At 39.2% G+C, this 27,101-nt stretch overlaps 2 protein-coding genes across 4 annotated transcripts in view; one reads left to right on the top strand and one right to left on the bottom strand.

Annotated features, from left to right (window-relative positions):
• Positions 1 to 1,586, top strand: part of NOX1 (NADPH oxidase 1) — a 34,829-nt gene extending 33,243 nt beyond the window's left edge. Inside the window, 1 exon segment of the mRNA XM_082377652.1 lies at positions 163 to 1,586. Within this exon segment, the coding sequence (XP_082233778.1) occupies positions 163 to 289 (127 nt within the window). The 3' untranslated portion in view covers positions 290 to 1,586.
• On the bottom strand, positions 697 to 25,722 carry CSTF2 (cleavage stimulation factor subunit 2). 3 transcript variants are annotated; one of them, XM_082377237.1, is made up of 15 exons: positions 25,565 to 25,722; positions 24,327 to 24,405; positions 23,816 to 23,985; positions 22,633 to 22,769; positions 22,018 to 22,137; positions 21,787 to 21,924; positions 19,317 to 19,440; positions 15,210 to 15,272; positions 12,623 to 12,682; positions 11,835 to 11,976; positions 10,871 to 11,046; positions 10,428 to 10,705; positions 6,870 to 6,980; positions 5,662 to 5,787; positions 697 to 3,485 (listed from the first exon to the last, which is right to left on the bottom strand). In XM_082377237.1, the coding sequence occupies exons 1-14, from the start codon at positions 25,620 to 25,622 to the stop codon at positions 5,665 to 5,667; spliced, it is 1,779 nt and encodes a 592-aa protein (XP_082233363.1). In that variant the 5' UTR covers positions 25,623 to 25,722; the 3' UTR covers positions 697 to 3,485; positions 5,662 to 5,664. The 3 variants fall into 3 exon arrangements, with proteins under 3 accessions (XP_082233363.1, XP_082233364.1, XP_082233365.1); XM_082377238.1 differs by having other exon boundaries at positions 25,455 to 25,566; XM_082377239.1 differs by lacking the exon at positions 12,623 to 12,682.
• Positions 25,723 to 27,101: the final 1,379 nt, after the last annotated feature.

The following is a 27,101-nucleotide window of genomic DNA, read 5'->3' as shown; positions in this document are numbered from 1 at the left end:
GGTGAGAAGACGAACATGAAGAACATGAAAAAGTCAATAACTGAATTTTTATGTAAGGTTGTTGGGAGTAGTGGAGGCCTAGCAGAGGCGGAAACCATTCCCACAAACATTGTCAGCAGCCTTTGCTGCATTCTAACTCTGGCTACCATTCTATTCTTGCAGGTCGGCGGTGGGAGTCTTCCTATGTGGTCCTCAGACTTTGGCAAAGAGCCTGCGCAAATGCTGTCATCAGTACTCCAGCCTGGATCCTAGGAAGGTTCAATTCTACTTCAACAATGAAAATTTCTGAATTATAAGAATAAGGATGGTAATCTGCATTTAGCCTCTGTATCTTCAACAATTTACTCGGTCTGGTCAGGTTTGGGCAACCACTTAAGGACAGTAACATGTTTCTTTCAAGCCTTGACTCCCTGGTATTCTTTTTTGATTGGGCTCAACTTCTGTCATCACTGAGCTTCATGGACCTAAGAACTTCAGAAGTCACAATAACTGCAAAGCCCATGGATCCTTTCTTGGGAAAACAACTGTAAATCCTTCTGGAATGCCATGATTGAAGCAAGGCTTGATAGGAGACGTGGTTGACAGTTACACAATTTAACCCCAGGTGATTTTGTTGATTCCAAGTGTTACTGTCTCCTGGACTCTGGGTCACATTCTCCTCTCCCTCCCACCCGCAAAGAAGATTTCTAAGTAGGGTGATTTTTTAAAATAAAAATTTATTAAAGAATTAACGACAAAACATAATAATAAGCATAAATAGTAAAACAACGAACATAGAATTACCAAGAACCCAATCCCTATATAACACTATGTACATTCTTACTGCTAAACATGGTCTTATCCAGTGTGAACAGCAATTTATGCTTTACTTATTTTTGCTTGTCAAAAAATGAAGGATTTTCTTCTTTGCTTAATGAATAAATCTTTTGTTACTTTACCTAGGCTCTCCATTTGGGGAAGAAAATCTTGAAAGTATGCTAATCGTAACTGAAATTGTATTATAATTGAAAGTCAGTTATGTTGTCATTAGCTTGCATTGTTCTGTTGGAAATAATTGTGAAAACCTGAACTCCATCTTAGGATGATTATTTAGTCAACAAGGACTCTTTATTGCCATTTTTATCAAGGGGGTTTGTTAATGTCTAGTCTTCAAAAAAGATAATTTAAAATTTTGACAACACATTTTTTTGGCTCGTACGTACCTATTCATTAAGGAATCATTCACCTAATGACATCAGCAAAATGCCTTTTCTTTCTCCTATCGAAATGCTTTTTATTTCTTCCATCCACCTGGCTCTGGGATGTCAGTAGTCACAGTGAAACAGTAGAAGGAAAGAAGATCGGGGTCCTTACAAGAGGAAAAATAATCCACATTTTGTTGTGCCCAAAGACAATTCAAATCACTGGATTTACAAGAATGTTTTTACTGAATCAACATTATAGCACCTATTTCTCTACCATTAAGTGAGCAAAAATGAATAAATGACTGTTTCTAATTATCCAGAAACCTACATGACTTGAAAGATTAGTAAAACCAATTTTTTCAGTCACTAGTTTGAACAAAATAAAGGTAGGTCATGGACTCATGGTAGCTAATTGTGTTTCATTTATTAACTGGACATCAGGAAAAAATACTAATGGATGTTTCCATGGGAATAGATTGGGATACCCCTGCTGTTACCAATTTCCCGGATTTCAGCTAATTTAAATTTAATAAGGCTTTAGGAACATGCACAATGGAACCTTGATGATATGGTTCCTACTAGACAACTGCTGACCAAATTATAGTTTGATCTTCAGTGAGTCTGATTTGGAATCTTAGTGTTCTTGAAACTTATAATGAGTTCCTAAGGAGAAAGGCTGTACTCTTAGTCTTAATGTCTAAATATATTGACACTTCAAGATATGACTGCTGCTAAAATCAACAACATATCAAGGCCTAGAATATTCATGGAAGTAGGCAGAAAAGGTAATGATAATAAATCCTACACATAATCAACATCTAAGCCTGAACTGGGGATGAGCAAGATACCCAGAAAGCTCCTCAGCTGTTTTGAGCAAGTTTTTCTTCCTAGGTTGTAATATCAAGTATCTTATTCAGCAAATTTTTGTTGCAGTAAATGTTTATATATCAGAGTAGAAAATCCCTCAATTTTAATGTCTCTCATAAAGTTGATTATCTTTGCATTCTTTTGCTTCACAGGTAAGCAATATGCTATTACATTCTCTAAGCCTATGGCAGGCTTTTAATTCACTTGACCATAATCCTAACCCAGAGGCTAGGACTCTGAGAACATAAATAGGCTCAGGAGTAGTTCCAGTGGAACTTTACTAATTATTAAGGCACCTCTTAACCTCTTGAGGTTGGCCTGATGGAGAGAAATCATGTTTCTCCTTAATGCCACTATGAGAGAGAGAATACTAGGCTGGAAGAGCAATAGGTTAGAGCCAGTGGCACTGATTATGTTCACACCTATTTGAAAGGAAGCAGGCAGGGGCAGGCCTAATGGGCAATCTGACAGCTTATGCTCTACATTTGGTCCTCTTAAAATAAATGAGAAAAATGTAAAAGTTTTAGAGTTTCTATGTTTTAGTTTCCTAGAATAAATTTGGTTACTGGGTAGGGCTGTAGGTTAGTAATTATTTAGAAGGCAGGATGAAATGTATTTTGTTTGATTTCTGTTCAGTGTTTATTTCACCTTGAACATGTGAAAAATTAGTGGCTTTCTTAACTTTTAAGGTTGACTACCCAGACTGAAGAGTTTTAAAACAGACAAGAAAATGTCAACAGTCTCTTGTGTTGTTGACACACTCAAACCAGTGATCATACATCATCTTTGTCTTAACTCTGAACTATGCGTGTGAATAGACTTGGTACTGACCAAAAAATACATTTTGATACTTGGATTTTTCTAAACTAAATACACTGCTCTCCTAGGTAGGCTCTTTGCATTGTTGGCCTTCTGACCATTTTACAGCTCTAAGCACATGCTATTGTCTCCCAGTAGACTCAGAAGTTCTAGCACGCTCTCAAAGGGCAAATATTATTCCTGTTGGAAGCAAACTAAGCAAAAACTAAGTTCCAGAAAACACTGTTTCTGAGAAATTCTCAAATATCATCAAGAAGAATAAATGGTTAACTTAAAAGGAAAAACAGAGCTATGGCAACATAATATTAAAGTACAATACTGCAGTAAGGGTAGAAAACACATGTTAAGGTTTCACCCTTTTAAAAGCAAAAAGGTCAGGTATATCAATTTGCAGTATACTAAAATTGTGTTCAAAGTTTATTTCAAGTCACAGAAAACATACAAACTAAGACAACAGAATGAACCGATTTTGTTCTGAGAGAAGGTGATGGGAGTCCTCCACCTGGCACCAATTTGAGTCATTCAAGGGTTAGGATGAAGTATCCATCTTTTTGCAACATTTCAACAAAGGTATGAAATTAATTTCCAGATTTGTCGCCAGGTAGTTTTGAAAACCTGTAAGGAAAAGTTGGGAGAAAGCCATCAGAAGTGGAGACAAAGTTCTCTTCCCCAAACATCAGGAAAAAAAAATTTAAAGGTGGGGGAGGGAGGCTACACATATGAGCAAATCACCAGGGACAGATCCCTAAGGTGTCTGCCTCTTGCTTCCCCAAAGTAATCATCCCTTACAGCGGAGTTTCTCAACCTCAACACTACTGACATTTAGGGCCAGAGAACTCTTTGTTATTGGGGGATGTCCTGTGCATTACAGGATGTTTAGCAGTATCTCAGGTCTCCACCCACTGAAAGCCAGTAGCACACCATACCCCCTAAAGCTGTGATAACCAAAAATGTCTCCAGACATTTCCAAATGTCGTGTAGGGGGCAAAACTGCCTCTGGTTGAGAACCACTGACCTGATGGTAATGGTACATAAGCCTGTCAGTGACAGCAGAGCTGGATCACAATGAGCAAGGTATAGGACGGAGGGAGAGCCAACATCTCGGCTACAGTATGCACAAATACCAGCAAATACACATTAAAACCTTCCCTGCATAGAACTACACACACAGAACTGCACAGAACTACGTGTGCGTACACACACACACACATACACACACACACACACATATTAATGCAGGTTTAGTAAAAATGGTAAAAGGTGAATAAGGTCTGTAGTCTAGTTAACGGTAAGGTACCAAAGTCAATTTCTTCCTTTTGCACTATAAACCAAAAAGGTATGTGTACAACAGCTTCCCAAGATGTTATCATTGCGGGAAGCTAGGGGAAGGGTACACGAGGTTCTTTGTAGTACTTTCCCAACTTCCTGTGAATTTTTAATTATCTCAAAATAAAAGATAAAACAAAAAACCTTGCCCTGTGGTTTATGTGCAAGGCTTTAAAATGAGATATCTTATAAGCAAGAATACACAATGAAAGAACTTTCAGAAACATTTTTACCTCTACTATCCCAAAACATAATTTCCTCACATTGTAGGGAATGCCTTCTCTGGCATAAATACATTAGGAAAAGTAAAAGAGAGGAATAGTTGTTTTTTTTTATATATCTATTCCTCTGAATATAACAGGTCTATACTTTTATAGGTCTATAATGGTCTATACTTTTACTGAAGAAAATTGAATGCCTTGGGTATCTGGACTAAAAGTGCTGGTCATACTGAAAGTCTACTCCATCCATCTACAACAGCTTCCCATTAAAGTTCAGTCATTTAAAGTCTAGATACAGATATAATGCACATTTCCAGTTTGGATGTTTTAACAACATTACAAATATGGATTAAAATACAATATATTTAGTAAAGACTGCTAGTTAGTGTAAATGAGTTCACTGTCATATCATATGATAATACATGGATGGGAATTATAATAAAGATGGAATAAAAAGCAGAAATTCAAAATGTGATATTCCAACTGATATTGGGACAATGTACATTTTAAACTGTTCTTAGAAAGCAGAATTGTTTATGAAATACAAGATGTTGGGGAAAAATTTTTTAAAAAGAAACGCCAATACATGTAATCAATTTAGGTCACATGACTATGTTCCTTTTTACCTGACGGATGAGCAAGAAAAATAAGGGCAGCAGTGTACAGCAACCTCTAAAATGTACAGGGACTGATGGCGATGGTGGACATTCACTACCTTAAATTATGTGCTATAATAGTTTAACCTCAAAGTATTCAATGTAAAATAAATACTGGAAACTGAATGCTTATACGTTTTATTGAAATGGTTTGTATTTTCTTCATTTTGATGGGGAAATATTTTATTTATTTTATTTATGTTATTTTATTTTGGAATAAAATAACAACTGATTCTGGAGGAATATACGATCAAACTATATTTAGGGGTTATGTCTAGGGAATGAGATTGAGAGGGCAGAGCTTTTACCCTGAACTTTCTACATTTCTGTATTTGATTAATTTGGTTAAATTGATCATACGTCACTTTTGTCATTAGGAAAGAAAGGTTAAATTAGATTACAATCCATTCAATAACTGAACAAATGCCTATTGCCTTCCCCTGTCATGATAGGGACTGAGCTACTGAAGGGTGAAGGGTCTAGCCAAGAGGAGTGCAGGCCTTGGAGAGTCCTGTTGGTTAAGCTTGAAAGTATATATCCCAAATGCACGAGGAGCTTGTCTGACTCAGGCAGGGTAAGTCTGCTCACCTTTTAAGGCGCTCCAGTAGATTTCTGTATTTGTTCCTTTAAGATCAGGATACTCTGCCTCTGCTCAGGAGGCAGCATGGCGATCTGGTCTGCAGTTAGTTGAAGAACCTGCATGATCAAAGCAGCCTGTGCAGAGGAAAAAAAGGTAGTGAGTTTTAATGATGGCAGCTAAAAAAACACCACCAGCTTCTGTCCAAAAAGGAAGGATAGAGGAAGGATAGTTCACACACAAAAAACAGCAGGCCAAAAAAAAAAAAAAATCAAACCAAACCAAAGAAAAAACCAAAACCAGCTGGTGAGAAAAGGCACGATGAAAAACACAAGTACAATGCCTAAGATCAGAAGACTCAAAACAGACACCCTCATGAACCCCAAATTCTTACAGACTAAGGTGACACCTGTGAGCCCTGGGAAGTCTACAGTTTTTAATCCTGCTTTAAAAGTTTCTCCTGGGACTTCCCTGGTGGCACAGTGGTTAAGAATCCGCCTGCCAGTGCAGGGGCCATGGGTTCGAGCCCCGGACCGGGAAGATCCCACATGCCATGGAGCAACTAAGCCCATACTCCACAACTACTGAGCCTGTGCTCTAGAGCCCACAAGCCACAACTACTGAGCCTGCATGCCACAACTACTGAAGCCCACGTGCCTAGAGCCCGTGCTCTGCAACAAGAGAAGCCACCGCTATGAGAAGCCCGCGCACCACAACGAAGAGTAGCCCTCGCTCGCGCAACTAGAGAAAGCCCGCGCACAGCAACGAAGTCCCAATGCAGCCAAAAATAAAATAAATTAAAAAAAAAAAGTTTCTCCTTTTCACAAGTTTTAGCTTTTCCATCAGATATGAGCTCCCTACAATGGTCAAATATAGAAACAGAAAGATATGCTCATGGGGAATCTGCTATTGTTTTTAGGGATAAGGTAAAAAAGGGAGGAAGAAAGGGATTTGGATTTCCAGGTCAATCAGGCCTGCACACAAAAAATCTACTGGCAGATGAGTCGAAATGTAAGATAAGCTGCCATTCACATACATCCATTTAAGAATTTTAGGACCAAGCCCACAGATTTTCAGGTGACAAGATCATAAAGAGTTCTAAGAGTAAAAACATCATTTCCAAAGGGACTCTGAAGACCCAGGACCTCCACATGGTGACTGTGAAAAGAGGACTCCAAAAGACTTGTGCATATGGAGGCAGCTGGACAGCATTACTTACCTTCTCATGGTCCTGCGGAGTGACTTGGTTCTGGCCAGGACTAAAGCCACCAGGCTGGCCTCCACCCTGAATGCTCGCTCCTTGCATGCCCGCTCCCTGCATGACTGGGACCTATGTGCACAGAGAGAGATGAAGAGAGATTTTCGGTACTTCTCATTTAGGTAACCAGAAGCCAGTAATAACAGCAATGTGAAAAAATACCTGATTGTGGATATGAGTTAAAAAAGCAAATTAATGACTCTGAAGATCATTTCCTACTGTTAGCATCAGCAGAAGGCAGGGTTTAGCCAGAGATCAACTAGCAAGTTGACAAATTTCTTACAATAGCTCCAGCATCATCAACAAGTATCACACGGCACAAGTGGATACCATCGAATCAAGCAAAATTCAGCCACATAAGCACAGCGGAAACTGAGAGCATTCTAGAAACTAGCACACAGTGGAAACAGAAACGAAAGCCGACAGAGTCTAGAATAATGTATGCTGGTCCACTGGGGAAGCTACATTCACAGGGATACCGCCTACCTCTAGTTCAATCAGACACAGGCCCTATGCCACAAGTAAGGCAGAGATGATCATAAGGGCAGAGGCAGAGAGGAGATGCGAAGGCCTCCAGGGAAAGGACTACTATTAGCCCAACATTTGCTTTTTATAACTTTCCTCAGAGAATATGCAGCAGTTGCTTTCTGTTACATACAGACCAAGAAACACGACTGACCTGAGTTAACAAAGTGCAGTTATATCATGCTTACTGGTACTTAAGATCTTCGACGGGTTCAATGTTTTGGAAGACAACCAGAACCCAAGGAAAAGGCCTCAGAGCACCTAGAATAACTGTTAAAAGGTCCCTATGCTGGATTTATGTTCACATTCAGGCATTCACCCAGAGCTTAGGTGGTACTCTTATTAAATACAAATTGTTAACAAACATGTTACCTGCTTCCCCAGCAGATGAGAAGCAGCAAAGCATGAAAGAAATGTGGATAAACCATTAGGAGCAGATATCATGACAGCAATGTGAAGAGCCAGGTGACAAACTGACAGTGAAGGATACCAGAAACCAAAACAGGAGATGCTATGCTTTCTATCATAGCCTATACAATAATGGGTACATTTAATGATGACCCTGAGTAATCAAAAATGATCAAAATAATTTTTTGTATCCTGTTTAAGAAGAGAAGGAGTATAGTACACTTTATAAATGATTTTTCATTACAATAGTTTAAAAACTTGGTTGAATAATTCTATTATCTGGAACATTCATTTGGATGCATTAACTAATTTCCCAAAGACACCAGAGACATGAAGCATTAGTACAGCTTTGTACAGATTGCTAGAATATTATCACTTTCTGTTCTTTATCAATACTGAATCCGGAGACCAGTCTGAACCTTAATGAGCTGTTACAGACCTGAAAAATGGATGAGAATAACCTTTTTGAAGCTTCAGTCAATACTAATTTGAGGTACTGTAATGTGATCTAACCATTTAATAATGGCCATTTAAAGTTTCCAGATGAGCCTGTTCTAGGCTCTCAAGTAATAATACAGCTGACCACATATCCAGGTTTGCTAAGACAGTCCCAGTTTAAGCTTCTGCCCCACAGTAATTACTAACAGCACTCTCAAATGTGTCCCTGTTTGGATAGTAAGTTATATAATCACCCTAGTAATAATAAGCCTTTTACCAACAAGTCTCCAACAAGGTGGACTGAAGTTAATTTCAAAATTTGATTTAAAATTATGAGTTAAGGACATAGGTTAAAAAACAAGGTGCAGAACAGTAAAAGGAGGAAAAAGTAAGAATACATGTATATTCATATTTGCAAAAATAAGAATATATATTCTTATTTGCTAGAAAGATACATTATAATAAAAGTGATTATAGGAGATGGGGGTCACAAGGGAGACAGGTATGAGGAGGAAGTGAGGTTCTTACTGTGTATCTTTTGTACATGAGTGAATGTATTTTATATATTTATTTATAAGTAAACATATTAAACAACTTTTAAAAAGTTTGAAGATAAAATTATTTTCTCTACCTCAGATCTAATTGGCTTTGTAGAATCTACTAATGAAAACTATAATAAACGTAATATTAGAGTAATGAGTTCGAGTACTAGCAGATAAAGGAGCAAGAAATTATTGATACATGGTCTTCCAACCATTATTTTCGACATCTTTCTCCAAAGAATTATTGACAGAACTATATAAGGACATCATGTAGTTATTTGTTATTTATCTCCCCACTAGAATATAAGCTCCATGGGGGCAGGACTTCGTTTTGTTCACACTGCTATATCCCCAGTATCTATAGCTCTGTCTGGTACATAGTAGGTGCTCAATAAATATGTGTTGAACGACTGACTGAAAGCATAAAACCCATTTTTATTATGAGGCTACTGACCATAGAGGGTATGATAAAAATCAAAGCCCACAAACACATTTTTTTTAAAGTGAAACTTGAAAAATAGAAAACAGTTTTTTCCTACACATACCAGAAAACAACATATTCATATTTCATATTAGAGAGGAGGGATAGACACACATATACAACGTGCAGATAACAAGACAGAGTAGCATAGCGGAAAAAATAGTGGGTTCTATTCCTTGCTCTGCCACTTTTTAGTTGTGTGAATTTGGATAAGTCACCTGAATTCTTGGGTCTCAGTTTCCAAACCTATAAAGTGAGAGAACTGGGTGACTGACATGTTCCATTCCAGCTCTGACAATACAGTTCTCTCTCTTGTGCATACACACACACACACACACACAAGGGGAAGTAAGGCACAGAAGCATATGGAAGAGAGAAGAGATAAAGAAGTACATAGAGGAAGGAGGAAGTCACATCGAGGAAAAATGAAGGTGGAAGGGTTAGAGTGAAACGAAGGTGTTAGCGGAAAAACAAAACAAAACAAACCAAACTCAGAGGGAAGATACACATGTACTACCTCCCCACAACCAACTGGAGGGTAAAAAGGATGGAGATGAGAACACATAGACAATCATAGACCACCATTACACGTAGCTGGAGAAAGCCAAATAAAGAGAAAGAAGAGATAAGAATTTAGTTGCACAGCTTTTAAGACAAGCATTAGTAAATTGCCTTTCAACTCCACTGTTCACTTTAGGCTATGTGATGAAAGTAAATTAAAATAGATTTCTGCAAACCTAAGATCAGCTAAATGACCACTAATAGCTCTTCATATGCTCTAATGCAGTGGTTCTTAGGGTTATACATTTGAATCATTTGGGGGAGATTTTTCAAATTATCCATGCCTAGATTCTACTGATGTGCTCTCTATCCCCTAAAATCAGGGATTCTGCTCTGAATGGAATTTGAAATTGTGGGACAAGGTTACACTTTCGGACTATAATCCTGGTAGTCAGAAAACCACCACCCTAAGGAACAGAGAAACTAAAGGAAGGGAGATCCTAATCTTCCCCAAAGAGCTGAGAAAATAACCCAAATCAGAAAGCAGTAATAATCAGCCTCAATAATCAATTCCTGAATAGATCAAGATTTCACACAGAAGTGAGAAGTGAGTGTTACATATACCTGTCTGGATCCCTGGGGGCCAACTGTCCCCATGTTAATTGGACTGGGACCCTGGATTCCACTAGGTATAGGGCCTCTAGGGCCTGGGACTGGGCCCCTTGTATCCATGTTTCTGGCCTCCATCCCTCTGACGTCCATTGCACGGGCCTCCATTGCACGGGCCTCCATTGCACGAGCCTCCATCGCACGGGCCTCCATCGCACGGGCTTCCAATCCTCTAGCATCTAATCCTCTTGCCTCCATCCCTCGTGCATCTATGCCTCGGGGATCTCTTCCACCTATAAAAACAGTTGCAAGAAAACCACTGGGTAGCTACCCACCTTTACTGCAAGAATAACCAACAATCAAATAAAGCATTCTGTATCCCAGATTGGAGCCTAAGACAGCACGTTCATCATGAGCCCACAACTACCAGTCAGTCTTGTGACGTGGTTTCCCCTTACCTCTGCCATCCAATGGTGGACCCCTCTGATCTAGCATGGGTCCTCTTGGCTCTGCCATTAGAGGTCTGGGCTCAGCTAATGGCCCTCCCCGCATCTCATGTGGGGGTGGGCCACGGCTGTCATGGCCAGGGACATGGTGCATGGGCGGACCCTGATGAGGTGGTCCCAGGTAACCTCTAGAGACGGAGAAAAAAATGTTGTATTTCAAAACAGAACAAAACAATAAGAAAAAAGTGTCAACCAGAAGATCAGTACAATTAGATAAAGAGCTGATGCAAACATCAGTCTACAAATGCTAAGAGAATAACACAAAACAGGTCAAAGAAAAGCTATTGAGATGTAAATCCATGTATTCTAGAATTTCGTATTTGGTCAGGGCACTCAAATTAAGGAGGAATGAATGGATATCCATTATATATAATGAATACACAGTAGGGTGCTTAAGAACATGGGTTATTGTATGGGTTCAAATCTAGGCTCTATCATTTATTAGCTGTGTGATCTTGGGCACATTTGCTTAACTTCTCTAAGTCTCAGTTTCTTCATCTGTAACATGGGACTGATATCAGTATCAATCTCACAGGGCTGTTGTGTGGATTTAGTGAGATGATCTCAGTAAAGTACTCAGAGCAGATTGAGAGGCATAATCCCCACTAATATCAATTATTATTATTATTGCTATTACTAGTATTACTACTAACAATAAGCAATATAAGTTTTTCCTGTTTAGACGTGTGTGCTAGAATTTCCAATTTCTGAGGATGGAGTAGCAATGGTTAGTTCAAAATGACATACTCAACTACATAGTTCTGCCCAGGAAGTGCTTCATCTTGGACAGTGGCCATGAATATTTATTTATCTTTTGAAGTAAGCAAACAGGCACAACTGGTATGAAAAGACTTGGTTCTCAAAGCAAGGGGAAATTCTGATTCCTCCAGTCTTTTCCTTCTGTGTCAGTGCTTACCTAGGCTCTACCTCTCCAGTTACAGAAAGTAAAGTGCCTCCGCGTGGGTCATTTGGAGCGTCTCCCAACAGACCTCGAGGAGTTGGGACGTTGGCAGGCAAGGGCCCACGCTGCATAGCTGCTCTGGGGTCTTGCATCGGCACTGACAGGGAAACAAACGGGGAGGTACTGCTGTGAAGGACATGTAAGGCAAGAAGAAATGACTCTATATACCACTGACAACATAGTTCAGACCCCTTAGAGTGGGTGAAACCTCACCACAACAGACTTCTCTTGCAGCTCAAGAACAGAAGCAGGGTGTAGGCAGAATCTGTTCCATGTCAGAGGTATGGATGGAATTATGTAAAGAATAAACTGGGGAGCAACCTGCCAAGGCCTAGCACTGCAACCTGAAGAAACTTAGGCTTCTGGCTTTGCTTATAATCAATCTTACTTCAAGGACCAGAGTCACAAAAGAGAGGTAGGGTCTTGGCATATGTGAACACTGCCATGGCTCTGCAAGAACCTGCTGTCTCCTGACAGACTGCTATTCCATCCAAGCCTCCTGACACCAGTAGGGAGGGAGTACAGCCTCAGACAGATGCCCATATCATCCATGTTCTCTGCCCTGTGTGAAGAGGTCAATCTTAGGCTTGTGGCCCCAAAAGGAAAAAATGAAAAAACAAAAAACCCAAAACACTACCCTTTTGGGTTCCGAACGTGAGGATGACTGCCAAGCAGCCCTTGACCTCTCAACGTCCCACCCTGAACACCACAAGCAAAAGGAAACCCGCAGATACAATGGGTACCTTGAACTCGCTCAATTGATGCAGGCCCGGTGGGTCCCACGGGCGAGTGCTGTAGGGTTCCTAGGTGAGCAGTAAGTTCAAAAGGAGAAAGAACAGACACTTAAAATAGCTTGTGCACACATGCAGAGGCACACAGACACTGGAGATTTACACATATAAGTTAAAGAGCCAAGAGTTCATTAGCTTGCCCTGGGCTACAAAATCTTCCTAAACTATATGAGCTTCTTTGGGATCTGAAACTGTTCTGCTTTGATGAGATTGCTTCCTAAGGTAAAACGTGTGGGACACTGATTTTATCTGGGCAGGAATAACCAGCCACTTTCAATTTACACCTCTCCTACTAGGATTCCCCTTAAATCTTATGATACTATGAAAAAGAGAAACAAAATATAAAAAGGATGCTTCTGAAACTCCAGTTAGGCAAAGAAGGTAAACATATTTTCATAAGCAAAAAATGAAAGAAATTACACTGAATCTGGAAGGCAAGATTTATTCTGGAAAAGCCCATTAACAGAAGTGGCACAGTATTATTTTTGTCATAATTTAAAGCACAAAAATTTCTGCTATCAAATGGGGAAATGCAGTGAATGAACTTTAGACAAAGAAAGAGAATATTAACTCCTCAAGAAGTACTCTGCCACTGTAAGTTTTTGATAAACAAACATCATGACATCAGCAAATAAAGACTAATAAGATGACAAGGGCGCCAACACTAAACAAAGGTGGCAGAAGGCAAGAAAAAGTCTCTTCTTAAACATCTCATTGTCTCTTTTCAACATTACAAATGTGTAAAAGAAGCATGGATTGCAGGAAAAGAATGACAAACTGGGTACAAATGAAAGATTCTTGCTTCCTCTGCTGGGTACTAAAGGAAAAGTATAAAAGAAAAGTCTCATTTTGTCTCTTCATGAAGACATCCTTGATATACCTTCAAAACTCAAGTCATTTCCCTTTGTTAACTTTTGCCCAGAAAGGTGAAGATAACTGTATCAAGAAGGAAGATGTCTTTTGGAAGTATGTATTAAACAAAGTTTGATTTATTGATGGCTGGGGGAGAGGTAGAGGTATAACTGAAACTTCTAATTCCTTCTCACTACTGCAAAAATACTTTGGGGCACATACACGATCTACTGATAGCGGCCAAGGTGGGTGGGGCACAACAGCATAAAAGCATGGTCTGCTCAGATGAGATGTCTGGACGAAGAGCTTGTTCCACTGTCAATTGCCTGACAAGATTATTAGCTCTGTCACTTAAGCAGCCAATATCAGTATACAAACCATAGACAAGGAGTATAGTGCATAGGCCTATATCTTAGTATTTTGCTTAAAAAAAGATGGGTTTTGGGGAATTCCCTGGCGGTCCAGTGGTTAGGACTCAGCACTTTCATTGCCGTGGCCCAGGTTCAATCCCTGGTTGGGGAACTAAGATCCTGCAAGCCACATGGAGTGGCCAAAATAAATAAATTTAAAAAAGTTTTTTTAATGGGTTTTACTTATAGACCGTATGCTAATAAGAAGTAACTTAAGCTTCCCTACACTTGTCCAAAGCAGTTCTTTCTCATCACAAGGACACAATGAATAAGAACAGAAGACATTGGAAGGAAACAGAAGCAGTGTGATTGACAGAAAGAGGATAGATTTCAGAGTCAGAGACTTTGGAATCTTAGCTCTGCCACTTATTAGCTGGAAAAGAAGATGAATGCACCAAGCCCAGGCCACGTTACTCAGATACCAGTATTTACTTACCATGTCCCCTTGAGGAAGTAACTCAGAACTCTGAGCTTCCAGCTCTTCACCTGAAAACTGAGGTGCTGCCACCTAACTCACAAGGTTGTTTATGAAAATTAAAGTGCATGGCCTATAAGATGCACTCAGTTTTACTGTTAGTTCCTTCTGTTTTCTCACTCTCTCTCTTCCTGATGTTGGTTTCAACCGAATCACTGCATTTTCTTTTCTTCAAACTCCAGTAACATAGAGAAATAACGTGGACATTTTGGAGCGGCTGCCACTGTGGTATCCAGTGTTACTGCCACAGTATAACATACACTTACCAAGCAGGCTTCACAGATCTTTGACCCCCTCCCAGTTTTCTCTGGGGTTGAAATTTAGTCTTCCACATACCCAGTCACATATTACATGGTCATAATTAAAATTCCTTACTCAGATCTCCATAGAGGGAGTGAGAACATGTAAGTAGAGGCATTAAACTATCAGGAAAAGGCGACATAAATTAAATAGAAACAAAGGATCCATTTGCTTCATCATCAATTCTTGTAGAGCTGGGCTCTGGATCACTAGAAGTCAAGACAGTGCTGCCCAACAGAATTTTCTGCAATGATGGAAGTGTTCTATATCTGCAATATCCAGTATGGTATCCACTAGCCACACGCGGCGACTGAGCACTCAGAATGTGGCTACTGTGAATGAGGAACTGAGTTTTACATTTTACCTAATTTCAATTTAATTCAATTTAATTAATTTAATATTTGAATAGCCACATGTGGTTAGTGGCTGCCATATCTGATAGTGCAGATATAGAACATTTCCAAGTCTAGTCCACATTAATCGGACATTAATATTTATTTACCTTGTCCCCGCTCCATGGACACTGGTCCATTTCCTGGCATTCCAACCTGGGCCTGCATTCCTCCTAGAAGATAAAGGGCAGGAAAGAAAAACAGAAATTAGGACAGTGGGGAAAAAATCTGGACAGTGGCTGAGTTAACAAATTTCCTCTTTCTGCCCCACAAGCAGAAACCTATAAAGGAAGATCATAACTACCACTAAACAATGCAGTTATACAGAAGATGGAGTTTGTTACTGTACTTTAGCCTTTGATGACAGAAAAGTGAGTTAAAGAAGAATTCGCAATCTCACTAGTTACCAAAACCTTGGCAGGGAGTTCTGTAATATAGAACAACGGCACTTACCCACGTACCTCCTCCCACAGGAGGCATTAATGTTTCCAGTGTACTTTGTAAATGGGTGGGTATACTGTTGCAGTTTTGACAAAGATTTGTGGGGGCACGCCTGGCATTTTATGAGAAGCCAACAGGGATACTAGATGTCCTGCAACATATGAGACAGTTCCGCAAAATCAAGGATTACCCTGTCTTGCAAAACTTTCAAACGTCTTGCTAAACATTCACACAAATGGAAACCTTTTTATAGTCATCTGAACTTAAAACTTGTCTGTTTTATTTGTAAACAAAGCGCTTCTTTGCCCAGTTTTTACACACACACACACACACACATTGAATTTTCCAAGAATGCAATTACTGAGTAAATTATGGGTATTGTATCTTGTTTTGTTAAGAACTTTACCAAGAGTTTTCATTTTCACCATTCAGAAAATCACATCATCAATGTCAACAGTCCTTGTGGTATCTGAATTGCCAAAACAACATACCTGGGTCTGTCTTTTAGTTTTATAGTATTGGTGCAAGCATCTGACTGCTATTTATTGTTTTCTAGTGTAGTTTTGCTTGAGTACTTGCGTATTTATAATATTCTTTTACTATAAATTAATTTCCTTTTATTTCTCCTTTATATTATAGTTAGGGTAACTATACTGATTTTTTTTGGAAGCCATGTTAAGTATGCTATGTCACCTGTGCATTTCATTTCAGGATAGTAAAGGGTCACTGCAAGATATGTTACAAAAAGGAGCCACTGGGTCTAATAGTGTTGAGAATGACAGGTCTACTCTAACCAGCAGGGGTATGATTGCTATACAAAGACTAGACATGTACCATAAGTCCTTGTCTGGTCCTTCCCACATAGCAATAATTCTGTTTTCCTCAAAGGAACAATATATGCTGCGAGTGGGGAGAAAAGACAAGCTGAACTGTTTGCAGTTCATTAATACTCACCTAAAATACCCAAGTACAATACATGTCACATTCTCTTATCCCACTTAACATGCCAGGAACCAAAGAGCCATGAATTAAGAACCTGAGTCTCTGCTAGCCCTACCAATGCTACTAAGTAATTGTCGTTTTGAACAACTGATTTGATAAAATTAACATACCCTCAGGCTTCCGCATCTGTAAAGTGAATGAGTTTATCTAAACAGTGTTTTCTCAGAATGTGGTCCGCAGACCAGCAGCGTCAGCATCACCAGAGACCTGTCAGAACTGCAAAGCTCAGGGCCCTACCTCAGACCTGCTGAATTGGAAAGTCTGGGTGTGGAGACCAGCAATCTGTGTTTTAATAAGCCCTTCAGGTGATGCTAATACACACTAACATTTGAGGTCTAAATGATTTCAAAGCTCTCTTCTAGCCATAACATTCTATGATTTATTCAGACCACTCATCAAAACAATACAAAAATTTAGGATCTGAGGAAAGCAATGGCAGAAGGCAACATAGGTAATTTATCATACTATACTATCACATAATGGCACTTTTATCTATATGGACTAGCTTCCCAGAAGTGGAATTGGTGGGTCAAAGTGTATATGAATTTTTAATGTGAGACTACTTTCTTAAAAGGCTGAAAAACTTCACATTTCCACCAGCAATGTATACTACCACTCTCCCCACCAATATTAAGTGTCATCTCTGAAACTTTTGCTAGTATGATGGGTTTAAGTAAAGTGAAATCTCATTATTTAATTTGAAATCCCCTGAATATAAATGAATGTTTTTGTTGCCATTTGGATTTGCTCTTCTATGATGTGCTCTTCTATAAAGTGCCTACTCATTTCCTTTGCCTACTTTTCTACTAGTTTGTTCCCCCTTCTCATCAACTGCCAAAGAGCTTCGTACAGGGTATCTCAAAAATTGTAGTGAAGTTTTAAGTTTCGATAACTTCAGAACTATAAATGCTACAAACGCATAAAAAATATCACTTGAAAATTCAATTATTTAAGTTCCTTTTACACTTACTTTCAACTTTTGTATTTATTAATTCCCTCTTCTTGGTACCTTGGTTTTTTAAAAAAATTATTTTTCTAATACTTTAGAACTAGTAGAGTTCCTTTATTCTTTAATAAGGCACTTAAGGGTATTCATTTTCTTTTAAGTACTTCTTTCACTATTTCCTGCACTTTTTTGTATGAAGTGTACTACTTTTTGTTGTCTTTTAGATAATTTATAAATTTTTTATTTCCTCTTTAATTCAAGGATTACCAAGAATATGTTCCTTAACTTTACAAGTAAAGGTTTTTTCCAGTCACCTTTTAATTATTTATTTCTAACTTTATTGGCTTATAATCAGAGAATGCAGCCTGTAAAATCTCTACATTTTAAAATTTGTTTTTATTTTAGGGCTAAGTACAAGGTCGTTTTTTAATGGGGGGGAGTATATTCTCCAATCAGAAGATATAAGGCTCCCTCTCTATATTAAATCAAGCTTATTGATTCCATTATTTTATTTCTCAACATCCTTACTTATTTTTTGTCTACAGATTTTTTTGTCAAAGTGTGGTCTACAGATGACAATGATCCACACTGTATGTTAACAGTTCGTGACTGTTAACTACAGAAATGGAGAGTAGACACTTTTATAGCAACTTGACATTGCTGTGACATCCAAGTGCATGACGTGTACTTGTCTCACTGAACAGGGTATAGACCAGTTTGGGTGTTTTTCAACTCATGTAATGAGCTGCATATGTCATGGGTTGCACACTTGTCATGTGTAGTAGGACCACATTACAACTTCTGATATTTTAAGGTAAGCTAGGTACCTATAACACAAAAAAATGTATAAAACACAGAATCTATTTCTTTCAATGAAAGATAATTTAAGTTTAATGGTAACTCTATAGGATAAGTGCAAATCGTGAGTTTGCTGAAATTTATTTGAAAATCCCTTCTCCCATTCCCTGTCAACTTAGCTCTTTAGACTGGTTTCTCTATAAACCAGAACAATTTAAGGCCAAATTATTGCCCATTAGTTGTGTTGTAGTCAATCTAACCCAGATTAGATAAATTAACAAGAAGTGAGTTTGTTGTACAAAAAACTTTAAATACTGATACACATCATATGTTCATACTGGTGTTTTATATGAGGAATCACTTATTTCACCCATAACTTTTTAAGTTATGATTGTTAAATGACGAAAAGCTACAAGCATAATATTAATTCCTATATACACAATTTTAGTGAACATATTAGTTTTTAGAATTCTTTGCTCCTTTTGTTGTTTGGTCTAATTATATTTCATGAAATCCAATGTTATGTTTGTTACATATAATAACAAATGTGACCAGGCATTTTGCTTCTGGTTTTTTTCCCGCATGTATTTTTTAACCTAATCTGACAGTCTGGCTTTTAGTGGGAGAATTCAGTCCATTCACATTTAGCAGAATAATGACTATATGAGATTTTATTCCTTCTACCTTAACTCTATGTTTATTATTACTTACTTCACAATGTCATTTCCTTTTCTCTGTATTTGCTGGCTTGGTCTAGTTTCCATTCATTCTATTTTTCCCCTCGTTAACTTGGAATTTTACTGTACTTTTCCAATTTACTGTTCTTTCCTCTGCTCTCATAATCAGACATATAGGATGTGTATATGAGAAATCAACTATTTCTTCCACCTAGGATATATACTGCCTAGCTATACATTAATTTAATATCAAGATCTCATTGCCACATAATAATTTGGCTACACTATGCCATTTGCTATAACAAAACTCTAGCAAAATACCAAAACGGTGAAAATTCTAAATGAAAACGTACCTCCAGGAGCTAAGGAACCAGGCCCAGGTCCTGTTACAGTGGCTGGTATCTGCCCTGGTGCTGCAACTCCAGCCTGCAGAGAAGCTTGCATCAGAGGAGGTGCGCCATTGACATGCATTCCACTCTGACCAAGAGAAAAACCAGAGTATGTATATGCCTCTGTGAAGACTCAACACACAAAGTCTATGACCTTAAAGAACTCTTCAAATTGACACCCCCAAATATTCTACCAAATACCCTTTTCTGACAGCATGACTCATGCAGCATTAGATTTATAACACACTTTGAACAGAAGCTGCAATACATGCAATGAGCCTGGTTACATAGAACACGATTACGACAGACCATATTATAAAAGCAGAGATTGACGAGTCTTATCTGTGTGGTGAGGCCATATATAGCACCTATTTGTTGACTTAGAGACGAGGGCCTGGCATAAAAGTTTTTTTAAAAAATGCCTTGAATGCAAGAAGAAAGAAATGAGGACTTTAAAAAAAAAACCAGAACTGCTGGTAGTCTACATTTTTAAGATGGAAAATTTTCTTTGACCAATCTTTTCTCATCGCTGTCCTCAGAAATAATTCTAGTTGGTAGGGGGATGTAAAATTTTTCTAATGCTACATTAAAGCTCCTGGAGAAAAAGGGAATGTTATGTTTTCATTTGTGCATTCCCAAAAGAACTGAGCAGTCCCTTGGAATAGAAAAATAAAAACTAAGATATATATAAATGTTTTAAAAATCACATATATTCTCAGAGAACACAAACAAAACTCTAGAATAGAAAAGAGGAAACTGTATAGTGAGGTGGTTGAGAGAAAACAGGCTATGATGTCAGACAGAATCAGGTTCAGATACTGGATTTGCCACTTAGATTGTTATTTTTGGAGCAGTTAACCTCTCTGGACCTTAATTTATTTCCTTTCTATTTCTGAAAAAGTATTTATTGAATCAGAGCAGGGGATGGTAAACTATGACCCATGGGCCAAATCTGGCTCACTGCTTGGTTTCATAAATAGTTTCACTGGAACACAATCATGCACATTTGTTTATGTACTGTCTGTGGTTCATTTCACACTCCAATGGCAGAGCTGAGTAGTTAAGACAAATTCCACGACCTGCAAAGCCAAAAATTATTTACTATTTGGCCATTTAGAAGATGTTTGCTGACCCTAACCATAACTTTGTATGAGCCATCCAAGTTGTTTACCTCTGCCAATCTAACAGGTGAAAAATGATAGCTTATTGTACTCATTCACATTTATCTTATTTTGAGGTGGAATACTTTTCATACATTTAATATATATTTGTATTTCCATTCTTATGAACTGTTCATGTCCATTGCATAGTTTTCTACTGGGTTATTGGTAATTTTCTTACTTATTTATAAGAGGTGTTTTTTAATATGAAAAATTTCAGACATATTAAGTTGTATAGAGAATAAAATAACCATACAGCTTAGGAAACAAATCACATGTATAATTGAAATCTCCTGTATGGTCTTCCCCATTGCATCCTGTATCCCCTTCTTAGACAACCACTTAAGAATTCTTATAGATGTTTCGAAATTTTATGTAAACCATTACATACTAAACTTATTCTTTGCAACTCACTCAACATGTTCTTGGGATATGTACAGACACATACATCCTGTATTTTGGAAATATTTCCACATTCACTTATTTTCACTTCTGTATGGCATTATGTTTTTGAGTTACCTGTGTTGATACCATGTATCCTAGTTCATCTTAACTGCTATATGAAACTACATTTTTGAAAGTCATTCATGGTGACACATGTAGTTTATTTAACTGTTGTAGAGTATTTCATTGGATAAATATACCACATTTTCTCCATTCTTTCATTGCTGTACATTTAGGATGTTTCCAATTTTTCACTATTAAAATGTGGCAATAAACATTCTTGAATATGACTAACGGCCCTTAGGTAATCAGCCTGCTGTCCATCACGTGTGTGGCAAATACTTTTTCCCAATTTGTCATTTGTCTTTGGTGTTTATTTCTTTTTTTCTGTACAGAAATTTTTCAGTTTTCAAATATACCAATTTTTCATGGCTTCAGGGTTTTGTGTCACACTTGGAAAATAAGCTTTACTTTCTTCATCAGTAAGAATGGAGATGTGAAGAGTGCCGACCTCATACAACTGCTCTAAGTATTAAATGAGATAATGTATATGGAATAACAAAGTGCCAAACACAGTGCCACACATGCACATACACACAAAATCAGCTTATAAAAAAAGGGCATAAAGGAAGGATCTCTGTTTTACAAACTTGGCACTAAATCTGTATTCATTCAGATGTCATGTACTCTGCAACCCTGTTAACTGCTTTTATGCCTGGAAACTGAAATTATCATCTCTGGCTGCTCACCATTCTTCTTCCAATATATCCTCCTAAAATGAAAATGAAATTTTCAAGGCAGTTAAAAAATGTTAAGGGATAAAGTCCTACCAAAGACTGGGCCTGAGGGGCCTGAGGATTCTGCTGGTTCATCGACACATTGGATCCTGAGCCAGGTCCGGCGCTGTGGACTGTCTGAGGGTTGCCTGCAATCAGTGTTGGGATATTTGTCTGGCGGTGCAGAATTTTCTAAAAAGTGAAATGACAAATCTATGAGCTGTCTGTTTCCACCCCACTCAAGGTTTACCCTAGCATTTCCATAAAAGAACCAGAAGCACTCACCAAGGCAATTTCTGGATCCACAATTCTCATCACTACCTGGGCTTGTAGCAAAGCATAAGCCAGTTGAGGGTTCTGAAGCAACATGTTTCGTGCTTCCTGAGGACTATTCTGGACACAGAGCTGTGAAGATAAACAGATTCATCATCAGGTTCAAAACTTATTACTCAGAAACTGACAGTGATTTAGAGCTATTCCCATCTGAGAAATGTAATATTCAAGAGGCTTTTAAAGCTATTATCAGTTTTTACATAGCACACAAAATCTTGGTCATGGCAGGCAAGAGAAGGAAGAGGCATTTCAAATACCATAATACCACCATTTAGGAAAAAAGCCACATTTTAACATCTACATTTGATATCTATGGGCCACAAAAACCCTGCCAGATTGTGTAGGTGTGTTTGTGTACAAAAAATGGAAAGCTCTTTGTACAAAATATACAATACACTGTGCACATATGGAATACTGAAGGTGCAAGAAATGTTGGTCAACAGGCACACTTTCTATTTGAGCTCAGGAAATCATTTCCATTAACTCAATGTTAATTTCCATTAACATCAATGACTCCTTGAAGAGTTGATATGCTATGATTTTCCATAACCTAATGCCTCCTCTTACCTTCATTTGTTTCATCAGCTCAAACATCTGCTCTGGTGGAAGACTGGCAACTGCTTTGCTAATGGACTCAGGGGCATCCTCAGGACTGATGGTCTCTCCATAAGGTGACTCAATGACAGGGGCACCAGTGCCAAGGCCTGATTGGGAAGAAAGTACAATAACATTAAGGAGGCAAATTAAAGAGCTAAATCATTTCAAGTATCTACTTTCCAGGGTTGCTGTAATGACCTGTTGATAACTTTAAATTTTCTGGAGCTTAGAAATAAGTGACTTCAGGACTTCCCTGGTGGCGCAGTGGTTAAGAATCCGCCTGCCAATGCAGGAGACACGGGTTCAATCCCTGGTCTGGGAAGATCCCACATGCCACAGAGCAGCTAAGCCCGTGTGCCACAACTACTGAAGCCCACGTGCCACAACTACTGAAGCCCACATGCCTAGAGCCTGTGCTCCACAACAAGAGAAGCCACCACAATGAGAAGCCTGTGCACTGCAACGAAGAGTAGCCCCCGCTCAGTGCAACTGGAGAAAGCCCATGCGCAGCAACGAAGACCCAACACGACTAAAAATAAATAAATAAATAAATATTTTTAAAAAAGAAAAGAAAAGAAATAAGTGACTTGCAAGTCTTTTATTTCTGTGGAGGAAAGTGACAAAGTATATTTTCTACTCTCAAAGGAAAGCTGAGACCAGGATTGTATAGGTGAACAATGTTAACATAAATTAGGGACTAGGGATATCCATTTCCTTTCACAAGTCATTTCAGAAGCAAAAGTTTCAAATAGAAAAAAATTCTAATTTCAAAATGGAATTTCTGGATCTATTACCTCATGAAAAAAGCCATGAGAATGCCTCAGTATCCCCATCAGTTACAGATCTGGCAACATAATTACAGGAGTGGCAAACACTAATGACAGACATAGTTAACATAACTAATGGCGTGGTAAACCTGTAACTCATCTTCAACTGGAAATGAACTCCTTGGCAATGGAAGGACTTAAATCAACTTCACCTTATTTCTCAAAGATACACACTTCCCTAATACAGGCACCTCAGGTGGGTCAGGTAAAGAAGCTGTGTGGCTGATAACCATTTCAGCAGATGCTAAAACATATCATTAAGTGGAAAATCTTCATTGTTACATCTTTACTAACTCATGTTGCACACAGCTTGGGTTTATACTCACTCTTCAGCTCTTCTTTGTTCTTTTCGCTGGCAGCATTGTCCACTCGAAGTGCTCTCCCACTGAATTCACGCCCATTTAGGTTTCGCATGGCACTAAGTGCTGTCTCCTGGTCTTGGTATTCACAGAAGCCATAACCTTTTGGCTTTCCTGTCTCCCTATCATATACCAACCTGGAGAGCAGAACCAAGTGTCAGGCACAAATGTTACATACACACAGGGTTCCCACTAACATTGCCATGTTCTAATTTGATCTACCGTAAGACAAATAACCTTATCGCTCTGTCTCACTGAAATATTTTTCACACATCTTTTTAAGTGAAAAATATGTATCTTTTAGTAAAAATGAATGTGAACTGTATGGTATGTGAATTACATCTCAATAAAGCTGTTACAAACAAACAAGAAGAATGCATGTGAAAACTCACCAGTAAAAGCCTTGCCATTATTACTAAGGGCCAAATTTGTGGTGATTTTAAAGAAACTCCCACCAAGTGGTAAAAGGGGATCTCACCTGAAACTAACAACAGGTCCAACCTCAGAAAAGATGTCCTTTAATTGCTCTTCAGTAGCCTCATATGGAATGTTCCCCACTAAGGAAGAAAATAGATAACATATCAAAATTCTGAGTTTGTAACCTAGATCTTTAGTGAGAAAGTATCTACATATATCACTGCAAATTTAACAACTGGTTCAAATACAGTTGTTACAAATACAGCGTTCCTCCAATCCTGGTTCCAGGGTACTCCCTTAGACAAGATTTCAATCCTGTCTGCTGACTTTATTTACAAGAGAAATAAACCACTTAGACTAAACACAAAAGGTGTAGGCACTCCTAAGTGTCAGTTCTCAGACTTAACTGACATGTGTTAGATTTTCCTTAACTATGGTGAAAATAAATACTTAGGCATTAGTATTTACCTGAAGGTGTTTAAGTCTTATCAATAACTACTAAAAATGTCAATATTATAATTTTTAAAGCCGGCTCATATGTCCGTATTTCTACATATACATGCACTCAAAGGAGAATGACCATGAATGTACTGGAGGATGTTTAAAAATTGTTGTAACTCAACTATACTTCCGTAAAAAAAAATTATTCTGAACTGTTTTGTCATGTTCCTTCCAAAAGATGCTTTAAAATCACCACACATACTTTAAAATAAACAACTTATTTTGGTTGAAAAGATTACTCAGAATAGACTCCACCCTCTTTAAAATTTCTTCCATGAGGTCTTAGTCGTTCATTCATTCATTTATTTACAATCCACCTTAAGACGCCGGGTAGTCGCTACCACTAATGACGAACTAAAATGTAACGGGTAAAAAGCAGAGGATGAAAGCCCTCATGAGAGGGCGGGAAGTGGACACAAGGATCTATACCCTCAGCACACAATCTGTATTCTGGGACAGGGGGTGAGAAGTAGTACGGGACAGTTGCCATGAGCCCTCACTTCTGGATAATAATTGAAGCTCATGAAAAGAGAAACGCATATAAGCTGAACGCTGGTTTAACTTCCTCAGCCACATGGTGAAAAGGCTGCGAAACCTCGGGGGAAGGGGAGCATCACTTTGCCCACGAGTCCACCAGGCTGGCCACCCCACGGGATAGGCAGGTCGAGCTGCAAGCCCGACCCATTACCAGCTCCCGCGGAGATTTGTGAGGTGCAGGGGGGCATTGCTCGCCGATCCCTGTCTTTTTCTGTCCCTCCCCGATGCTTGGCTCCACCGAATTCCTCTAATTCCTCTCACCGAACACCGAACGTAGAGAACGATCCACCGCAGGGTCTCTCACAGTCAAACCCGCCATCGCTCTCTCCCAGCGGCTTCCGGTGCGCCAGAGCACACTTCCGTACGGCGCGTGAGCCCAGCGCCGAACACGCTTCCGTACGGCGCGTGAGCCGGAAACTCCTGGGCCAGAGGGACGCAGGGTCCCTCCCCCGGCGTTATCCCGTCAGCAGCCGGCACGCGTTACGTCCACGAGAGCGCTACTCCTCCAGCTTCTCCCGCGCTGGGCTCCCGCCTGAGAATAACTTGGTTCTGAGCTGGAGCTCGGCTGATTTGAAGGCTTTTAGTATGTAGAATTTCTTATTACTCATTTTTTTCTTAGGCTAACGCAAGTAATTGTCGACCACAATAATGAGGCGGCGGCGGCTTTACCATGGTAACAGGGAAGTCATATGATAAACAACCATGGCATTTTCATTTTAGTTCCGCCCTGTTACGGGAGGGAAACGCTTGGCCCCGCCCCAGCGGCGTGCGTTTTATTCTTTTGCGAAAGCTGTGAACCTTCGGGGCGACATGAGGAAAGACAGTCGCGGCAGCCTAGAGAATGAGGGGCCCTCAACGTCAAGGCGCCTACATAGCTGAGGAGATGGGGAGGTAAACGCAGAAGAGACCCCTACCTGCTCTCGTGCAGCCTCGGGGCTCCAAGTGTTTCGTGGTGGTGAGGGGGCGGGGCGGCGGAGGACGTTGGCAGGCAGGGTATCAGAAAACTTCGGAACAGAAAATATCTTTGACCGGTTATACGCAGGAAGCAGCTAAGACATGATTTTAACTCGGGTTGCTTTGGCTCCAGAGGCTGCATGTTTAAGTGCTGTATCTACTGCCTACCAGTATAACTCAGAATTTTTAATGGCGTAACTTTTTTTTTTTTAACCGTTTTTGGAAAAGAACTTAGAGCATAGGGCCTGGTGATGGTGGATCACTGTCTCATAATAATGAACCACCGAAGAATAGGTTGAGGCGCTTAGCCAGGGCTTGTTATGCCATCAGCCATTTGTGGAGAATGGACTGTTGGTTCTATCACTTCATCAACCACCCCTACTGGTTATAAAAGAAGACATGTGTACAAGGGGTATTTCCTAAGCTTTTGGTTTTTTATATTTGTATTTCAGTTATAGACCATGTGCCTGTGACCCCATGTCTCATTGCTGTTGTCCATGAGGGTCTTTCCCCTTAATTGCTACGCTCCCAGAGTGACACATTCCTTTTGCCTCCAGGTTGTAGCAAAATGAAGACAGAAGGTGTTGTCTGATGCTGTTGTAGGTATTATGACTGAACCTCAGTTAACACAAGGAAATAGGTGCTGTATAAAGAGGTAGGGGAAAAACTAGGAAAGATGCATTTCTACACAAATGGGACTAAGTGTTATTTGGGGGCTTTGAGCAGAAGAGAAAGGGTATGTAGTGGAGAATCAAAGAATTTGGGAAACCACAGGCAAGATTTGTGGGGCCTTGGCAGAAAGTTTTGTGGTAAAGTCCTGAATTCTTATCCAGTTTTGTTAATG

This window comes from Balaenoptera borealis, assembly GCF_965194805.1.
Source record: "Balaenoptera borealis genome assembly, chromosome: X".
Classification (NCBI taxonomy): domain Eukaryota; kingdom Metazoa; phylum Chordata; class Mammalia; order Artiodactyla; family Balaenopteridae; genus Balaenoptera; species Balaenoptera borealis.
This window is presented reverse-complemented; position numbering and strand designations above follow the sequence as displayed.